The sequence below is a fragment of the Leuciscus leuciscus genome (assembly GCF_965113295.1).
Source record: "Leuciscus leuciscus genome assembly, chromosome: 21".
NCBI lineage: Eukaryota > Metazoa > Chordata > Actinopteri > Cypriniformes > Leuciscidae > Leuciscus > Leuciscus leuciscus.
Genome location: NC_138745.1, coordinates 10481007 through 10502204, shown reverse-complemented (window position 1 = coordinate 10502204; position 21198 = coordinate 10481007). Strand labels below are relative to the sequence as shown.

The window sequence follows — 21198 nt, the reverse complement described above, 5'->3', positions numbered from 1 at the left end:
AAGATTTTACTGTGACTTATTTTTTTGGACTAAATTCCCAAAAAGCAGGAATGTTCCTATAAAGGAAAAATGATTACCAGGGCGATAGCTTCATCATCGGCTGGCCCGGAGTACTTAAAGGGGATTCGATGTCTCGTCATATCCGAAAAATACTCTTTGGCCTCCTTAGATGTGCTGGTACCCAAACCTGGAGAGAAGCAGACAGAAAACTACATGTGAGATATTTACAAACACATGCACGCTTTAGAACCACTTTCAAGTGTTATTGTAAACACTAGGGGTGGGTGATACGACAAAAATCGTATTTCACATTAACAATAGATCACGATATAGTTATTTGTAATTTTTTGTTAAAATAAGAACAAAAAACTACAAAGAACAGGACAAAAAAAGCACTTTTCACAATACACATTTCAAAGCATCTGCAGAAAGAGTCCACAGTACAATTTAGAGTGATCGGTTATCAGAGGTAACTGTCTAAGTTTCAGAAATGTAAATATACAAAATCACAGTTACCTAAAAATGTATTAATTTCAACAATGTAATAATTTAAGGCAGAAACAATGAGTTCATTGAAGTAACGAATACTTCATACAAATGTCAACCATTTGGTAACAATGTCTTTTCTGTTAACCAAATGCTTTTTAATCTTTGCTAATGCTAATGCTTCAATGTATGAATGCAAATAAACAAGCGCCCCGTTATTTGTTGCATAGTGACGGCATGTTCAAGTAAGCCAAATAACGCTGTATTTAATATATCATGATGACTAACGAGTTTAGTATTTGTGCTAAATCTGCACAGATTTGGCTCACACAAACTTAAGTAACGCCAAATTGGCTAGTGATTTGACAGTGTTACCCGCCAATGTTCATTTTTACCCGCATTTGACAGGTGTTAATTTCAAACCCTGCAATACTGTATATAAAACGAACATCACTTAATTTTACCCTTTCGTTTGCTGAACTGTAGTATGAAATCAATGTCACATTTGCAATCGCGTGGATATTCGGGAAACATTGCATTCTTGCTCATATAATATATGATCAACATTAAAAGCAAGAAATCAAGCAGGGTATTTTTTGTATCAAAGAGAGTTTGAATCAACCGATTTCTATGCACAGTCTGTGTCAAAATTTGTTCATGCTAGTAAATGCTAAATCTCCACTTTTACAAAGGTATGTTGTCGAAAATGGCAGTAATGTGATTTGCTGGCTTGTGAGGATGGAGTCAGTTTTGACTGCGAAAGAAGTGGTAATTTGATTGGATGTGATTTATGGCATTTTACCTGCTTGAAATACATGCTCGGTTTTAATGATATTTTAAGGTGGAGTAGAATTAAATGAACGGCAAAACTCAGCATTTTGTTTGCGTACCCCGTGTCACCTCACGTACCCCCAGGGGTGCGCATACCCCAGTTTGAGAACCACTGCTATACATGATGGGCATTGACATTGAAAATCAATCAATTTTAAATAATTGTTTAGTAGAGGGTTGGCCTTATAATATTTTTTTTCAAATATGGGAGACCTTGGGAGTGAAAAAGGTTGAGAACAACTGTTCAAAAGAATCAACTTCGTGCTGTGCTACACAGATATTTGCATACCGCAATACAAACTATAAAGCAAATTATCTGACAATAGGAACTTTATATTGTCGCCACAATATATATTGTCATACCGCCCAGCCCAAGTAAACACCCAGTGTGCAGGTGACCCAGTCTATGACCCCTTCACTTGTGCAGAGATGAGGACTGAGTAAAATATTGCTTACATTTGCCAGTGGACTACCACAGGTGTTTGAGACAAACCTTTGTAGTATTTGATCTTCCAGGATTTTATGTTACTTTGTTTCTCCTTCCACTCAGTGAACTCTGGAATACTGTAGAAAGATAGCTCCTGCTTCTTAGTGGACGCCTAGAAAACAACGACAGCCACAGTCAAGATGCTTTTAACAACTAACATTTTATGCACTGTTGATGACAAGAGCAGTTGGCATCTACCTTGATGATTGGGGTGATGAACTCTTCAAGAAAGTTGTGGCGCAGCAGTGATGGCCAGTTATGATGGATGAAGTTGATGAGAAGACCTTTAATGTGAGATCCGTCTTGATCCTGCAGAAATCACCCGACATTACACAGGCAACAAACAACAGTCCAATATCCTGTAACAGACACTATGTAGTCAAGTCTGACCTGATCTGTCATGATCATGAGCTTGCCGTAGCGCAGGCTTTTGAGTGATTCAGAGTCACTGTAGTTCTTCTTGTACTGCAGACCTAGGATCTTTATGATGTTGTTGATCTCAGCGTTCTCCATGATCTACAAAAAAAGAAAAACATGTCAATGAATGAAACGTAGAAATGTAAAACTACGGTAACCCATTTGACTTGCATGGAGATCAAGAGAATAGCCTGTATCTTTTTGTCAGTACAATGCAAGTAAATGGGAATCTGAGACAGTTGTGGTCACCATTCACTTTTCATTATATGGAAGAGAGAAACTTCAAAATGCATATGACATTTCTCAGTTTGCGTGCTATTTAATTAGCCTTCTAAGCTAACATACACTACATAAGTATTATAATCATAGATATCTATACATGGAAAAATCTAAGAAAAAGGAAACGGAGCTAATAGTCAAGAACTAAAAACCAAAACAATCATTTTGTGGGTCATGCAATGGAAATGATCAAACCAGTTAATAAAACGTAAGTGTAGTTTTTATTATTGACCTGTTTGTGTGACGCCTCTCGCACGTTGAGGATTTTACCACGCAGAGGGAAGACACCATAGCGATCACGTCCCACCACACCCAGACCCGACACAGCCAGAGTTTTGGCCGAGTCTCCTTCAGTCAGGATCAGTGTGCAGCTAGAGGAGTTTTTTCCACCTGAAACAAACAAACCATCCTGATATAATATCCAGGCAGAACAAAGTGTCCTAACATAAGAGCACAACAAACCATTACCTGCATCGTTGGCGTCATCCAGCTTGGGGACTCCTTTAATCTTAGTGTGTTTGACAGCAGAGCATTTCTTATTGAGCTGAGCCTGGGCTTTAAACTTTACCCAGTTCATAATGCTCTCCACAATTCCACAGACATTTGCCTACAGACAAAACAGAGAGGTGAATTCATGCAGTTTTACAGTTAGGGTAAATACAGATTTTTACCAATAAATTTCCACGACCTTTCCATAACCTTAATGTTACATGAAAGTCTACATATTAGGGGTGTGCGAAATCAAAAAAAATTGTATCGTAGAGGATTAAAATGTCTCCACGATGTGCTTTATGGCGAGACACAGCAGGCAAAAACATAGATTTTTCATGCAGTGGTCAGTTTTGAGATTTTGGGCTAGTTTACTCCTTCAATATGTGTTCTTTCAAGCTGCTATAAAGAAAACGTTGAAAATATACATTAGGATGTTTATTTTATTACATTTTGCTTACTAGAGGCAGTAAGTTTCTCCCGAATTTACCAGGAAGTTAGCATTCCAACGCGACACGCCGAGCGCCGTCTGTTTACTGAAGTCCGTCATGACCGGTATCGTTGTAAAGCGCTGAGTCTCCTGCACAACGCTATGTAACCCAAATATGGGCATTTCCTTTCTATCAGTAACCAATCGTGAATGTCCAAAGGGGGATTTAAAGCTAATGACGAAATCTCATGTAGAGCTATTTAAATCTTTAACTGCCGTTTTCTCAAAATGAGTTTGTCATTCTCCAGTAGATACTTCTCAGCCTATGTAGCACCTGTGTACACCAAACTTTCCAGTTATACACTTAGCAGTATTCTGAAGATATTATCAGAGGGATTTGTTAATAAATCATTCCTGGCCTGATTTATGTGACATTTATATAAAAAAAAATACAAAATTAAAAAATCGATTTAAGGCTATGGACAGTATATTTTGATTCCCTAGGTAATAAAAGCATATATCCGGAAATCCCTCTGAGTTTTTATTTTCATCTTGTGTGTAAACAAAATGAATAAAGAAATTTGCACCTGGCTTTATCATATGTGCAGATCTATCTACCGAAAATATATGCAAAATCGTGCATATTTAATGAGATAATGCCTAATTTGCATAATTAAACATACAAATTTCTAAAACTTGTAATACATTTTTTTTTATATACTTGTGCAAGTAATCAACTGAGGAAGTTTCATGGTGATATCTATTATTTTAAAATGTTACCCTATTCACCTGTAGTGTCTCGCCTTAAGTATAGTGCTACAGTAGCCTTATAGTAAACATGCTGACGCTTGTCCTTAAAGGGATAATTATTTACTCTAATGTTATTCCAAACCGGTATTAATTTATTTATTTTGCTGAACACAAAATCATGGTATTTTGAATGTGGCTAACCAAACAGTTGCTGGTCCCCCCCAAAAAAATTGGGGAAAAAATACTATGAAATTCAGTGGTGACCAGCAATTGTTTGGTTACCCACATTCCTCAAAATAACTTATTTTTAACAGAAGAAAGTAACTTATTCAGGTTTAAAACAACTTGAGAGTAAATGACAGTTTTCATTTTTGGGGGAACTATCCCTTTAATGTTAATAAAACAAAACATAATTAAACATAAAAAAATAAAATAATAATCACTCACTGCTGTTGACTGAGAAATGTAATAGTAGCTTTAAAAAGAATCAATGTATAATCTATACAGTAAAGTCTATGCAGCGTTTTATTTTTATATTTGTTCATTTAATTTCTTTCTTCAACGCTACTGTTAAATACACCTACTGTACAAAAAAAAAAAAAAAAAGTTAATTCAGTTGTATATTAAGTTGTGTATGTAATGTGTATCTTTGTTCTTATTTTTTAAGAAAAATAAAGATTTTTATCTTCACCACTAGGGTTGTGCCGATAGACGATAGTATCGTGTATCGACAATAGTCAGAGATATCGCTGCTGGCAGATGCCTTTGACGATATCAATACGATGATAATTAGCTCGTTTTCCCATTAATGTATTACATCATTATTATTATTATGAAGCTAGTATTGTTATTAAATTATTTAGGAACTACAATGAATTTGCCTTGCCTAAATTCATAACGACATCACCACACTTGCGACATCACCGACGCGCGTATGATATCCATTCACAAATTGTCAAGAGTGCTTGTTTTAACAGACGCATATTCTTATACAGAGCCAAGATGAAGACGGCATCGTTGTTCGTCAGTATTTTGTTTCCATAGCACATTAACAAAACATTTAATGACACTAATAACACTAAAAACAATACAATTACAAAATATGAATGATAATAATAATATCACTAAAATGATATAGGCCTAATAACAGTCTATAGTTCACGAACGCAGCACAACTCTGCCGTCTGTAAAAATCAAAAGCAACTTCAAACACTTGTTTAAGAAGTAATATTCTTCTAATTGTTTCACTGTCAATAATGTAAGTCCACAAGAGAAACATTAAGCCAGTAAATTAAGATAGTTGCTATACCGTTATATCCACCGTCGTCTCTGAGAGAACACACCGTTAATGCAGCGAAAGCTCAGTCCGTTTCTGCTTTCACTTTCAGGGAATGAGCACGTTTACATGCACGTTATTAACTCGATTATGCTGAATAAACTGACAATGCATGTCATGTAAACACATTAACCCGTTTTCCTTCATCGGAGTCAAGTCATAAGTTTAAGTAGCCTATAAACCGATCGACTTTTAGATTTTTGCCTTTGATTTCTCCCGGCATTTAAAACACAACCCGCGTTCTTTGGGCTTATTGAAGTCAGTGCGATATGTGAAGTGCATCCAGACAGAGAGAGCACTGGTAGGAGGACATATCACAAACTCCGACTCTTTCTTGACCTAAGAAATTATTAAAACGTGTTCCCATCTCGTGCAGAAGTACAGTCAAAATGCTGCATCTGTAATGGCATGAGAGGATAATGTGTGTCCGTAAATTTCCCGCTGAAATGTTGAAATACTCTAGGATCTTTTTTTACCTCACTATACTGGGAAATAACCTGATTTAGCCTATTAATAAACACTCCACCTTTGCTAGCAAAATAGAAAACAATTTTCATATATAAAACGAACTAATAAAACAAGCAAATTAACGAGTAAATAAGCAAGTTAATAATCAAATAAGTAAGCCCCGCCCCCTCACGATAATATCATGTATCGCCGATCTCAAAGGCTGACGATAGGACGATATGAAAATAGAGCATATCGCCCAACACTATTCACCACTTTGGCCTAAATGCTCATGTTATATTTTTATTCAAAATTTCATATTTTTGTAAGGCTATGTTTTTCACAGCATATCTTAACTAAAATGAGTATCATTCTCCTTTCAGGCGAACACAATCGGAATGTCCTGGCTCTTCCACGCTTGATAATGGGAGTGAATGGCTGTATGTACTAAAACATCTAGCTTAATATAATTTAACAATTTATAATAACTCTGATTGTATTCGTCTGAAAGGAGAATGTCATATACACCTAGGATGGCTTGAGGGGTAAATCATGGGGTAATTTTTATTTTTATCCCTTTAAGCGCAATAAGCTGTGAAAAATACAATTTGACACTCACAAACTGTTTGCGAGGTGGCTTTATAATGCGTGCGCGATTTGTTTTCTCTGCACTCACAGTAGGGCTGTCAACGAATATTCTAAATTCGAATATATATATTCGAATAGTTAAAAAAAAACAGAAATTCGAACGTGAAAATTAATATTCGAATGTGAATTTCGAATATGGAAAAACACGCCCGCGGAAGCAGAGGCGCGGCTGTCTGTTTTGCGAGTGGGCGCGCGCGCTGCCTGAGGGACAGGTCACACAAGTCGCACTGTCTAGCACAGCGTCACTGCTGAAAGTTGACAGTGCACTAAAAGACAATGGAATAAATTGCAGTCAGTTTTTCCTTTTTTTAATACAAGCACCAATAATGTAAGTAGCCTTTTTCTTTTTTAATAGCACTTTATTTTTTATGAAGCTCAGGGTAAAAGTTCTTTGTTGTCACATTTCTCAGAATTGTGCCTCATTTTATTTAACGTTAAACAGAAAAGTTCCATGTTTACCACAGCACAGCTCGCTCCGAGCGTTCAATGTCGGTTCTATACTGTAAAACTTCAATTAATGTTAATAAATTTGTTTCAATCACTGAATGAAGCCTGCTATATTTGGGGCAAGAGTCGCGACCTTAAATTGCTTGCACAAAACTCTTGATCAGCACTCAACATGTGCTTATTGTTGTTCATTTAAACCGTTATGCGCAGAGAGAGCGTGAGCGCGAGAGAGAGAGCCTGCGAGTGAGCGAGACTGAGGTCTGCGGTCTTGGCCATTAGTTTATTTACTTGGTTTTGTGTTGGTAATACATTGTCAAATATGTTTAAACTTAAATTAACTACCTACACAAGTTATGTATGTCTCTTTGTATTAATTTGTCCTGTTATTGACGTAATGCTTACATTGAAAAAATGTGCAACCAGATGTTCGAATAGTCGTGTGTTTTTTAGAGGGAATATTCGAACGTCATTTTTGAGCAATTTTGACAGCCCTAACTCACAGTGACATCCAGTAATCGCTAATAGCAACGTGCCCTTTCAGTCGTATTGCAGTGCCCCCTCCCGGAACATGATTTCAACCGAGGGGTTGAAACCCTCAAGTCGTGCTTGCAAAGTTTGTTCTGATCAATTGTCTGCATTTTCAGAATCTGAAGCTCTCAATTATGGTAAGGAGTGTTAAATTTCAGACACACACTGGAGGTGTTTGGTTAATCACAACGCACTAGGTCAGCTGGCCAATCAGAACACATCTTTTCAGAAGGAGAGGCTTTGCAGAAATCAGCAATAATGTATAGTATGTGAAAAGTAATGTTTTTGAACATTAAAAGCATGCTAACCTATTCTATTACACCCAATAAAACAAAATACTGCATTTTTAAAATAGAATCATATGACCCATTTCAAGGAGCTTACAAAAACATGCATAGAAATGTTTAAAATCAGCCGCCTAAAGGCGGCTAGTATGGTTACATTTTTAAAACTTCTGACTTGGTACTGAAATATCTGTACTTCTGACAACAGTTACCCGCAAACCAGTTTAACCTGGAAATGTGTGCTGGTATAGCACTATGCCGTGCCATAAATTCAATAGAGATGTTTATTTCCTATTGATCATGACAGCAATAATTATATGCAGACTACAAGCACTTTAATTATCCCATTCAGCATGGTTCAGGCTCAATTCAAAATGAATGATTAAAGTGTCACATTTCTCACCTGTTTAATGAACTTATCACTCAGAGAGCAGGTGGAACCGAAATTCTTCTGCTGCAAGGTCATGTTCTCTTTGGTCTGAGAGTCAAAGCTGGGGTTCTCAATCAGACAGTTCACAAACAACCACATGTGATTCTTCACCTGCACACACAGTTCAACCAGGTCAACCAGAGAGCCATAATACTTAAGTTTGATAAGGTTTGCTGATAATCTGTATGTACCTGGAAAGGTTTGACAACCACTCCAGCCTTGTTCTTCTTTTTAACCACTTCAATCAGTTTGGACACAATCTGGTCTGCAACATAGTCGGTGTGTCTGCCACCCTAAAACACAAAACACTGTATTGAAAGCACTTTCCTGTCAATTTACAGTATCTGAGACAGATTAAATAGGCATATTGTGTCCACATATGTTTACAGGTTAACTCTAAATGGGGTTTCAGTTCGCCCTTACGAAAACGATAATTATTACATCCAAAACGGATCACTGTTCATCAGTAAAAAAAAAAGAAAAAAAGCATGACACCTTTCATGTGCCATTACGGTTATATTTGTGTCGTGAATTAGAGCTAGGGCTGCCCTTTAATAGTAGACTAAACTTAAGTCGACGAGTAGAGGCATAATCGACCAAATATGGAATAGTTAGTCGCTTTGAAATTTGAAAATGCTTTGAAACAATCTGTATTGTATAAAGCATTATATAAATGTGACTTGACATTGTTCTTGTCACAGAGATTCTGCAAGAATTCAATGAAACCCTTGTCATGAAGACATTCTGCAAGAATTTAAGGAAACCGATCAGGTTTGTTCCCTCATGTCAAGCAATTTGTTATGTGTTGATAAATGTTCAAATGTCAATTGAATAAAATAAAATCAATAGATCAAGCAATCATTTCTCTTCAGTAGACTTGGGATTAAACTGCTAGATTCACATTAATTATTATGGACTATTACTACTATTAAAGGATAATTCCGGTATTTAACACCTTGAGTCTATTTTGTAGTTTGTTATGGATGAACTAGAGTGGTGGACACAGAAATTGACGATGGGTTCTGTTTCAACTTTTTGACTCTTTTAGAATCACCTTTGACCGCTTCAGAGTGGTTGTCTATGGACATGCACGAACAAGTCGTTTTCAAAACTGTGCAACTCACCGAGTGGTTAGTGGTGTTTGTTGATGATTAAAAACAAATATATCGGCGCAATGTAAGATTTCAATCCGTGTTATTTGCTATAGTGGAACTATTTTTTCAGATACCTCACAACAGCGTATAAACTTCCGCTCGATATTTGAGTCTGAAGCGTTAGCACACTCCCGACCACTTGATGGTTACAACCACATTGCCATACAAGGACGCTGTACGGAACTCGGTGTCTAGCGCATAGAGCACAGTTGCTCTGCTCTGTTATATTATTTATTTTAAGTTCAAAAAGTACAATAAATGTTGAAATTTCAATTAAGAATTGTTGAAAGGTGTATTTAATAAATGCAACACGTTCCCAAAGTCATTTGAAATAATCGTGTTACATAATCGTGATTTCAATAGACCAAAATAATCGTGATTATGATTTTTTCCATAATCGAGCAGCCCTAGATTTCATTACAAATATATTAAAAATCAAACATTCTGACAAAATTAAACGCTAAACCCCAACAACAATGCCATGTTGTAAACCTGATGACGTTTACCTTAGTTGTGGCGATGCCGTTAACAAAGCTGACTTGCTGGAACCCTTTATCACTAAGGGTAAGACACACCTCCCAGCGTTCATTCACACTCTCGTGGACTATTGTCAGGGGAGAACCAGTCTCATCCATCTTGTCCTTCAGATAAAGGTCCACGTAGCTACGGAAACTATTCACCTGAAACATAAAGAAACTTAAACTTAGGAAAAAAAATTAAATACAGTGATATAAACAGAAATATTCATGAGGTCCAAGTGCAAAACCCAATCATCTACTCACTGGCAGTTTCTTGCCATTCAGATAGACACGGACGCCCTTAGTGGCCCCAGCGATGTCATATGCTCGTCGAGTTAGCAACGCCAGAGTATCTTTATCCAAAGCCTGCATTTTAAACTTTGCCAGGTCTGGACTGAATGTGATGCAGGTGTAGTCATCACCATCGAAGGGTTTGATCTTAGACTCGCCAGCTTGGTTCATGTTATCAAACCATGTCTTTGGGGAAAAGATTAAAACACTTCACCACTTTTGTTCCAAGACAAGGCATATCACATTCTGATCAACAGTTGACACCATTAAGTCACATGATAATCACTGATCTCCAAATATGACTGGACTGCCAGCAGGCAGTTAAGCATCAAGTGTTCGAGCAGCTATATTGATATTCCCAACAACCAGAGGGCATCAATGACTAAAAGCTGATTGACCCGGTTAGAAGCATTTGAACAAGACTAGATTTTAGGATATAGGTATATAAATCGTTACTGTGAACATTTCATGTTTATGGTCAGAAAAACAGTTGGTAATATTCAGGGTGTCTGCAGGGTTTAGTCAGTCAAATTTAAGACTTTAAGACCTTTTTATGACCATTTTGATTTAAATTTATGACCTACATGAATTACGAAAAATAACTTCCTTTCAAAAGTATTTTTTTTTATTGACTTTCATTAAAAGTAACAAGTTTCATTATTTAAAGGTTCCATTTTCTTAAGAGTAACAAGGCTCCCTTTTCCTAAGTATCAATAACACTTAATTATCATGATAATATATCAGTCAATATCGATAATTATCACGATAAATGTCAAATCTTTATTTCTGTCAAGTTTAAAGGCAGATTTTTGCTCCTAACTGAAAGTTGTAGAAACCAGAGTGTTAATTGTGGTTTTAAACTACTCTTTATTTTCAGAACATATCATGCCAAACAGGTGAACATTTCACAAATCTGAGGTAGAACATTCAAACATTTGTCATTTGTCCTTAACAAAATAAATATCTTTATTGGAAAATGTATTTCTTAGTTTCTGCGTGTGCTAATGGGGGATATTGTTTCAAGTCTTGAAACAGGTTTGTGTTGCCTGACTTTGATGGCACGTATCTTCATGAAATGTATGAAAAACAGTAGTAGCCTAAATACATTAAATACTGTAATTATATTCCATTAGTCCTTTAATGCATTGTCTACATTAATAATATAATACAATTCAATATGTATATCCCACATTTCACGGTGCAGTTAATAATACTAGGCTAACGTTACAGTAAATCCATGATGGGAATTTGTAGATGGAAAAGCCCTCTGACTGTATCGTTGCGCACAGTGTTTCTCCTGTTTGTCAGCGCCGTTTCATCTGCCTTTAAACTGGTTTAGATCACGGAGACATTTGTGTTCTTTGCTGAATTCAAGCGATTCTCACTAGATCTCGTGACCGAGGCCGATCAGAGTAAACGCGCTGCGCTGCCGTTTGGACTTTGAGCCGAGCGGATAAATAGTCCGTGTGGCGCCCGGTTCAAATGAGTTTCGTTCCACTTTTGGCGCATAAACATTATCGAACTCTTTATATTGTTTTATCGAGAAAAAAATTATATCGCGATAATAATATCGTTTAATGCCCAGCCATAATTTCTGTTAAATTAAGCAGTGACTCAACGACATATTCAGTAATAAGCTGAGGAGATTCTTGCGAGTTGGGAGTTCGCGCAGGTTTCTGTGAAAGTCCTTCCGACAAGTCTATTTGCTGCACTGCCGCATGGACCTGGAACGCTGTGATACCACCCAGATTCCTCAGACAGAACTACAACAGGCGAAACGAATTGATGGCGGAAAAGGCGATGGTAGAACCAATGAATGAACGAGCATATCAATTTAAGACGTGGCTAAATGTAATTTATGACCTTGTATGGAAAATCCAGACGTTTTTATGACTTTTTATGGCCTAAAATTCATATTAAATTTAAGACTTTTTATGACTCCGCGGAAACCCTGAATATTAACTTATCCTATTTATTCATAAAAATTGTTGTGCTATTTTATATGTAATCTGTAAGTTTAGATGTAAAAAGTCAGAGCGACTGATTTGAAAAGTTAGGATTAAAACGAACAACAAAGTAACAATTACACATTATGGCTGGCCGATAAAACAATAGCGATAATTATCACAATATAATTGTCCTCTATAAAATAACAAAACTTTGATATAATGTTTATGTACTACACAAATATTGCTGTGCATTCAGACCGCAGGACTGGTGGCAATAACTGATAAGCGCTGCAATTTCTGTTGTGTATGAAAAACAAACGGCAAACGCGCCAAAAGTGGAACGACACAGATGCTTGTTTGAACCGTGCGCCACAGAGAACATTTATTAATTCGACTCAAACACCGCAGCGTGTAGGGCCCTATAATTTGGCAAATTTACGCGGAATCTAGTGTTAACGCGGAATTTTACATATTTAGAACATATTTAGGAAAATGTAGACAGGGGGAAGCAAAACTCGGCGCAGTAAAAAGTCACGCCTGATCCTCTTCCCACTATTGACAGAAGTGAGAGGAAGAGGATCAGGCGTGACTTTTTACTGTGCCGAGTCGAAGTATTCCCAAAAGTGCTATTCTGCCATACATTATAGTTATCCTTTTTAACCCGCTTAGAAAAGCGCCACGTTTTATTTTGTGTCACCCTACTTGGTCGTATAACTACTCGTGTAACTTTTTGAATAGGGAAAACGTTGATGTGTTTGGTCACTTCTAAATTCATTGCTGTTAGATACCATTGAATATACTGGGCTAAGCTAAGTGCTATCAAAGTGTCGCCGCGCGCCAGAGCGATTAAGTGCACGCACTGAGATGAGAGAGGCATCAAAGTCCTTTTAGGCAAGTCGTGCCACTCGGCCGCCATCTTGGCAACGCCTCCGGGCAGCTATTTCGGACTAACAAGACCAGGCTCCTATCTAAATGAATGGGCAGAGAGTCAGAACTGCACTTTCACCGGGACATAAAAACTGCATGTATAGAAACAGCAGTAAAATATGATAAAAATCGCTGAAAAAGTTTGATGACTTTGCCCCAAAATAAGGTTTAAAACACCTTTTCCCCCCACATGTTATACTTTACTACGCATGCGCAAGGGTTCACGACACCAACTTCATTTACGTCTCTATCCAGAATGCCGGTGTTGTGCAATAATCAATGTCAATATTGTTCTCCATTATTTAAATATAAGCAGGTTTGCACTTTATCAGTAATAACAATGTATTGTATAGATCAGTTGTTTTAACTATTCATTAACATGAATCGGTTCAAAGGAGTCATTAGTTCGCAAATTGGACGTGCCATACGGTTGTGTGATTATCCCAGCAGTTAAGACATGGACATCCCACAAGGTTAGTGTCAACACAGAAAACATTACATCACTGGATAGTTTTTTTCGTTTATTTAGAGAGTAATTTTATGTCAGCTGAATGTGCGGAACGCATTTCAGATAAGGCAACGTATTTTAGCACAATTCACACCCAGCGGTAATTCAGGGGAAAAAAAAAAATCTCCGAATGCTCCACATGAAACTTTGGTCTTCCAACCTTTTACCATAATGTCGTTTTATTTTGATTAATATGCGTGCGGGAGAGAGAGCAAGACAGCGCTTAATTTGGAGACGGTGAAGTCTTATTTACACTTTCGTCTGGCTCCGAAGAGAGAGAGAGAGAGTGCGCGCGCGCGACCGGGGCTCTCTCTCCGCTGTCGCAAAACCTCAACTGTGCGCATGCGTCAGTGGAACCAGACGATAGGCTTAAATGTTTCCCGGCTTGACTTTTAAAAGCACATGATTGGCTTTCCAGCGGGAGGGGCGGAACATGTGCATACAACCGCCATCTTTGCCGTTATGGGTTTTCCTTATATAGTTGTATTGAGGAAGTGGCATGTCTCTTATACAAATTGTCTCTGGAGGTATGCATCAAATCGTCTTAGTTAAGGGACTAACATAGTTTAATATGAAAAAACGGTGGAGTATCCCTTTAACATGACCCAAATACTATGGAAGACCAAATCTTAGGGTACAATGTTTACAGACTAATGAATTATTTTACACCGGCATCCCAACTCAAGCTACGGTCAAATGTGCATTTCTAAGAGACTAAATGTAATTTGTTAAAAGTTCACCTGTTTGACAAGTGTTTATCATGTTCTGATGCTTAAACCTCAATTGACTGTCTGGTTTCTACAATTCTCACTCAAGAGCAAAGATCTTCCTTTAAACTTGAAAGAAATAAAGATCAGATTGTTTTGTTCCATCCAGTTGTCAGTGTACGTACTTGCTTTATGTTTTAAGCAAACGAGTTTAAGTTTGTCTGTTACATGCTTATGTATTTATAAAGTGAATTGTCCATTTTGCAAGCAACTGGTGAAAAAGAAAAATACCACATCACAATATTGAAAATTTCCATTTTAAACCATGAAGGCGAGCCAGTGGATATCACATCCCTGTTCAGATATAAACTTGTTAGGTTATGTATTAAAACAAATGATTTCCAATTCAATAGAATGTGTGGGAACCCCAATATGGCAGCACAATGCTGTCACATTAAGTCATAAGCAAACCAGTTGTTTATTATAGATCAGTGATCATAATACAAATTGGCAACATGGCACTCATTGTTTTGTATTAATAATTCAAAACAATACTAGTGCATACTTGTATTATTAGTAGGGCTGTACTGTCCCAGTCGATTAGTCGATTAATTGGTCGATACGTTCTGGTTCGACCAAAATTCTGATTGGTCGATTTTTTGCCGCGTTTATTTCATCAGTTTTGCCGCGCTGAGGCGCGTTCATTTCATCAGGTGGAAAGCACTAACTGCTAATGGGGGTGTTTTCAGAGTACCGTTGTTTCACTGTAACAGTCTGTCTTCAGAACACCCCCCTTGTTTTCACCTTTTTTGGATTAGCCCAACCCAAGAGAGAGCGATAACTAGAAGGTTTGATGATGCTGAATATTATTTATTTAATTGTGAGAGCGTTTAATAGTCAGTCCTCTTCTAACATGTCAACAACAAAGAAATCGACAGTGTGGCAGCAGTTTGTTCAAATTGATAACAGGAAAAAGGTCAAATGCAAAGTTTGCAAGCAACAGTTTTCCACAGCTCGACGACAAACATGACATATCTAAAAGTGGTAAGCTCACTTGTCTGCGTTAGCTTGCCCTGTCTGTTTTGAGTAGGCTATATGAACATATCAGAATTTGCATATTTCAATGTTTTAGTGTGATAACCTAACTTTTTTATTTTTTATTTGGAGCCTAATGCGCAATTGCGCTGTGCTGTTGGTTGTGTTAGTTTTGAGCCTAGGATGCTTTATTTTTCAGTTATGCACTTTATTTCGTTTCTGCTCTTGATCTGGTTTGTTTAATAAATATTCTTTTTTTATTAAAGTGGACGTGCCTTTTGTGTTTATTAAGAGTAAAAGCTTTAAGTTAATAGTCTATTCGTGTCTCAGCTGCGAAGCTGAGCTCATGTTCAGCCTCGCTCGGTGCGAGGACATGGACGGTGAAATGATAGTGTCTGACAGTTATAACTTATTATTATAACATATGACAAAAATAATTGTCTAAATTATGTTTCATATTCCTCAACAGCTCTTGTGATGATATCACTAGTTGACAACATAGTACTATTTTCGGAAATCATAAGCTATGATATTGCGCAGGTGCATGTGATGCAACGCTGTCAGAGCCGACAGACTCGAGTGTCAGACTCATTTCAGTGCAAAATAATTAGGTCAAAAACGATTTAATATACTGCAAATAGCCTACTAGTTGTTTGTTTATTTATAATTCATTTAGGCGGACAACAAGGCTACCAAGTACTGCGCACAGTGCGCATCTAATCAAAAAAAAATTTATTTATTTTTTTAACGTCTTTTTTAGTCGATTTTTAGTCGAAAATTTCAGGACTTCAGTCGACCAAGATTTTCTTTGGTTGAGTACAGCCCTAATTATTAATACATAGATATAATATTATAATAAAATGATCTACAACTATATAAAAAATAAAAATGAGGCAGTTCCCTTTTAACATGCTTGGAGCGGTCAGGTATCAGGCTTACCTGTTTGAAACAATGTTTTGACTCTCGACAGGCGGTCTCGACAGTGAACTTGGTGCTGAAGATATTACATAGCTTTGCACCATATCCGTTACGGCCACCTGATGACAACACACGATTACAAATCCCCATTAAGTCTAGTGCTTTGAAATAAATCCATTCACTTCCAGCGCAACCTTACCTGTGACCTTCTTCTCATCATCATCATAGTTACTGGAGGTCAGGAGCTGGCCGAAGATCAGGGCAGGAACATATACCTTTTCCACTTTGTGCTCAACCACAGGAATACCCTTCCCGTTGTTCCACACACTGATGGTGTTATTTTCACTGCACACACAAACACACACCACTTAGAGGTCCTCTCGATCTACAACACTGACCAGCCAGAGCATGTGCATTACTTACGGGTCAATATTGACCTTGATGCAGTTCATAGCCTTGTCCCTCTGTTTGTTATCAGCAGCATTCACTATGAATCAGAGAGTGAATATTACACTCAAGCAGCAATCATCTGAGCATGTCATCTTTTTATAAGGTCAAAACAGAGTCAATGTTCAAACCTGCTTGCTTCCTTTTACCACATTTGATGTGTTCTATGTATGTGCGTTAATGTTTATGCGAATAAATGCATTAATTAAATCAGTTTATTATATAAAGCAATTATTTCACTTCAGGAGACTTTTATTGAACCGCTTGATTTATATGGATTAATGTTACCATGTTTTTATGATTGATGATTTTATGAGTTTTGTTTGCGTGGACTTCACATGGAAGGACTGATTTCTGTCAGGTTCCAATAAAAAATTCCATGTTTAAGTTTATGACAAAAGTCTTATGAGTTTGAAACAACATGAGGGCGAGTAAATGACAGAATTTAGAATAAATGATCTCTAGAATAGTCGATTAATCGTTATAATAATGGTAAGACTAGTCTTAGTAAAAACTGTTAGCTGCAGACTACAGGAGATTCACTTTACCACGACAAAACTCACCCAGAATTTCATCATAGATCTTGTAGAGTCCTGGAACAAATGTGATTTCTCTGCAGTTCATCCCCACATCCTCATCAAACACCCACATTTGCTAAACAGGAAAAAGAAAGAAACGTTGGGTCATTCTATGGGTCATTGGGATGGCATTTCAATCTAAAATGTTTACAAATCAAAGCACCTTAACATTGCAGGATTATTTTAGGATTAACTCACAATGAAAAACCTTTACATTTAAATGGAATACAATTTTGCTGAAAGCCTGTTTTAGAAAATATGAGCTAGTCTTCTCCACAGATTAAGGAGATTCAGCGTTTTAATTTGGTTACTTGTACACATGACTTTTACAGAACAGCTAAGCAAAATGTATTGCTTAAGTAAAGTGAGTGATCACAATAGTAGAACGATTATTCTTTTGTATTAATGAAACATGTCATGGGGCAGTATGAATTATACTTAAACAGTGGGTACCGGTACGGGTCGCCCTAATAAACATTATGACCTCTCTCAGCACAAATGGATGATCTCTACCTGAGTGACGGGCTCCACAGAGCCAATGTAGGTGTCAGGCCGGAGCAGGATATGCTCCAGCTGGGTCTTCTTCTGATAGATCCGCTCCACAGACAGCCGCTTCTCATCTTTCTTATGCTTACTGAGAGCCTTATTCTCAAACAAACTCTGAAAGACACAAATGTTACAGCAATTATTATTCATGGTAAGATTGATGAATTTTTTTTTTTTCAGAAATTGAGATATAGAAGATGTGGGGCAAAGGACAATAGGTAACATAACAGCAACCAGTCCAACGATTTTTAGCTTTACATTATGTTGCTGCTTGGTCAGTTTAACCCATTTCAATTTGAGTTGAAGTAAACTAAATACTTCTTAACATAGTAGTCTTGAAATTCTGTGACCTCATTTGGGGTCACGAAAATGCCTGCAAAGTGTTGAGATTATGAGCATCATACATTTCATTGCTAAAGGCAGCTGCACTGAGTTGAAATATAAAATTTTTGATTTCATTTATGCCAGTTTCTCAACTAAGCTGATTATTTTTATCTGAAGAAATTTACATTGCAGGCATACATTTTTATCATTTCATTTAGGTTCAGTTAGCTGAATCTAACCCATGATCTTAGCATTGTTAGCACCTTGCTCTACTGTTTGAGCTTCAGGAAAGCAAACAAAAATACTTTTCCAGATATATAATATTTGTTTATAACATTCACAGTTTATGAAAGTTAAATACAATCATAAGTTTTTTGGGGGGAGAACTTGAGAAAAGGTTTAAAGGGTTAGTTCACTCAAATTAAAATTGTCATTACTTTGCCTACTCACCCTCAAGTAGGCCTAGTTCCAAACCTGTATGAGTTTCTTTCTTCTGTTGAACACAAAAGATAGGCTAATATTTTAAAGAATGTTGGTAACTAGACAATTGACGGCACCCATTGACTTCCATAGTAGGACAAAATATATACTATGGAAGTCAATGGGTGTCATCAACTGTCTGATTACCAATATTCTTTAAAATATATTTTGTGTTCAACAGTAGAAAGAAACTCATACAGATTTTTGGAACAACTTGAGGGTGAATGAATGACGACAACATTTTCATTCATGGGTGAAGTATCCCTTTAAATGTTACTAAATCCAATTAATGTCAATGTGACCCCACTCCAAAAAATTAACAAAATCTGATCATAATTCAAAAGTTAAGAGGTGTCATTAGAGTGAGGAACAGTCTTATTCTAGAACGTATTTTGGACAAATTTGGATAGAGTGCAAACAGTGTCATCACTATTGTGGATCAATTACTCAAATAAGAATTAATGTAACGTTACAATTTTACATGCATCTCAAAAAAGCTTTTGGTCAACATTTAGCAGCACACTGTTAGCCTCAAAGCTAATAGACATAGGAGACCAGAAGGAGAGGTAACGTTAGTAGGGAAATGGTAAAGGAAGCTTTTTAAATCGGTGTCAATTATTTTTTCCCTTTATTGGTGACCAAGGCAGCGAACACCACGTTACCAGTTTATTGTAGCAATAGAATGCTAATGTAGCGAGAACTGTGATTACCATGATAACGTTCCTGTAAGGGTCTACGTTAACGTAAGTTAACTCATAACAAGGCATCAATATTACCGAACTCGTTCCTAACATCAAAATAAGTTACTCAATATACAACGCAATGCAAAAATGTGTCTAGTTACATTCATCGCCTACAGAACAACGCTATATAGCAGTTTCCCGCCGTTTCCAGTTGCACTCGAGCATTGTCATTCCCAACACTAAGTTAGTGTGTTTCTCCCGGTGAGCGGCAGTGAACACAACAGGTCAGTTAACGTTACCCAACCCCATACACAACGCAAAAAGTAGCGGAACGTTCGCTAGCGAAAAACATAGCAGTTAACATTAAACTCTAGCAAAAGTATGACCCAAATATTGACAGTAGGTTAACGTTAATATACTGAAGTAAAAACGTAACATCTCAACGCTAAAGTAACGTTAGTAACTTACTTGGACACTATGAACAAAAAGATCAGTCGATCACGACGAGGATTTAAGTTAACGTTACTCATTTGCTCGTGGGCAAGATATAACAAATTATAAGCTGTTAATAAAAAGCATGAGAACGTCATATAAGTTAACGTTAAATCTTAACGAGTCCGGTGCTTATGATAATGATAGTTTGAATTTCGAATTAATTTACCTTCAGGGGTCCTTCTGCTCCTGCCATTGTCACTGTTTACCTCTAGCACGATTTGTCTTCTACTGCTATCAAATCACTATCCCTGATCACTAGGCGATCCCTCAAACTATCTAAATTAAAGTTATGACTGCGCGCCTGAACTAATTCACCGACACACGCGCGACTATAACAATGAGTCTCACTAACCGCCTTTCAAATTTCAAATCAAACACGTATCCTCCTCCCGCCAAAGTCACTGGCCAATCACTGTAAGGTGTGGTTTTTTTTTTTTTTATCCTTAACCAATGGCGTTACAGATTTTAAACAGGGACCCGCCTGCTTTCATAGGTCCAATAACAAAAGAGATAACATCCGTTTATCCAATGAGATTTTTGTTCCGGGTCTCTCTCACGGTCAAACAAACGATCAAAATGGCATAAAAATACATTGAGAAAAGATTCGAAAATTTTTTGTTTGAGGATGAAATGTATTAAATCACATTTAGATGTGTATAACGTTTAGTCTATGAAATGACAAAATTTATTAAATAACAATTATATTAAAAGCATATTTTCTTCCGGCTTTTAAAACAAGAAAATAATAATAATAATAATAATAATTGTTGGGTGCGACTCTGTATATCGGCAACTCATTTGATTGTTGATCTCATGTGAGTGACAGGTTGTCCCGCCCTCGCTCCAGTTAACACGTCATCAAAGAAGAGAATATCAAAGTTATTTTGATTAACGATTTCTAGGGCACATTAATAAATGATGATGATGATGTGATAAATGATGAATCATTTATAATACTGCAATATTCCATCAAAATATTTTGTGCCTTATGCACAACGCAAATATGTTTATGCACAAAGCACACTGTTGTCCTATGTCAATGAATGTAAAATCATGATTTCACCTATACATTTAGCCTATTGTAAAAACTTTTTTATATTAAAATTATGCTTTATATGTTTTTTGAAGTTGTGTGATTGCATTTTAAAAGATGATAATCCACATATAGGCAGATTTACCATACATAACGACACGTAAGTACCTTTTTTAATTTAAATGTATTTGTAAGTGAAATGGAAGCAGACACACAGATAGATTTCCTCTGTGACGGGTATAAAAGCTGATTGGTTGTTGGAGTGGTAATAACATTGATTCATGATGCACATGTGTCTCTCCCTCCCTCCCTTCTC

At 36.9% G+C, this 21198-nt stretch overlaps 1 protein-coding gene across 1 annotated transcript in view; it reads right to left on the bottom strand.

The window, feature by feature from the left end:
* top2a (DNA topoisomerase II alpha) overlaps positions 1 to 20203 on the bottom strand; it is a 41108-nt gene extending 20905 nt beyond the window's left edge. The window contains exons 1-16 of the mRNA XM_082152259.1: positions 20016 to 20203; positions 17835 to 17981; positions 17307 to 17397; positions 16720 to 16783; positions 16496 to 16641; positions 16318 to 16415; positions 10226 to 10438; positions 9950 to 10123; positions 8481 to 8582; positions 8263 to 8400; positions 2969 to 3107; positions 2733 to 2890; positions 2195 to 2320; positions 2003 to 2113; positions 1811 to 1916; positions 78 to 187 (exon numbers count right to left, since the gene is read on the bottom strand). Of these exons, the coding sequence (XP_082008385.1) occupies positions 78 to 187; positions 1811 to 1916; positions 2003 to 2113; positions 2195 to 2320; positions 2733 to 2890; positions 2969 to 3107; positions 8263 to 8400; positions 8481 to 8582; positions 9950 to 10123; positions 10226 to 10438; positions 16318 to 16415; positions 16496 to 16641; positions 16720 to 16783; positions 17307 to 17397; positions 17835 to 17981; positions 20016 to 20042 (1950 nt within the window). The 5' untranslated portion in view covers positions 20043 to 20203. The remainder of the gene's footprint in view (positions 1 to 77; positions 188 to 1810; positions 1917 to 2002; positions 2114 to 2194; positions 2321 to 2732; positions 2891 to 2968; positions 3108 to 8262; positions 8401 to 8480; positions 8583 to 9949; positions 10124 to 10225; positions 10439 to 16317; positions 16416 to 16495; positions 16642 to 16719; positions 16784 to 17306; positions 17398 to 17834; positions 17982 to 20015) is intronic.
* Positions 20204 to 21198: the final 995 nt, after the last annotated feature.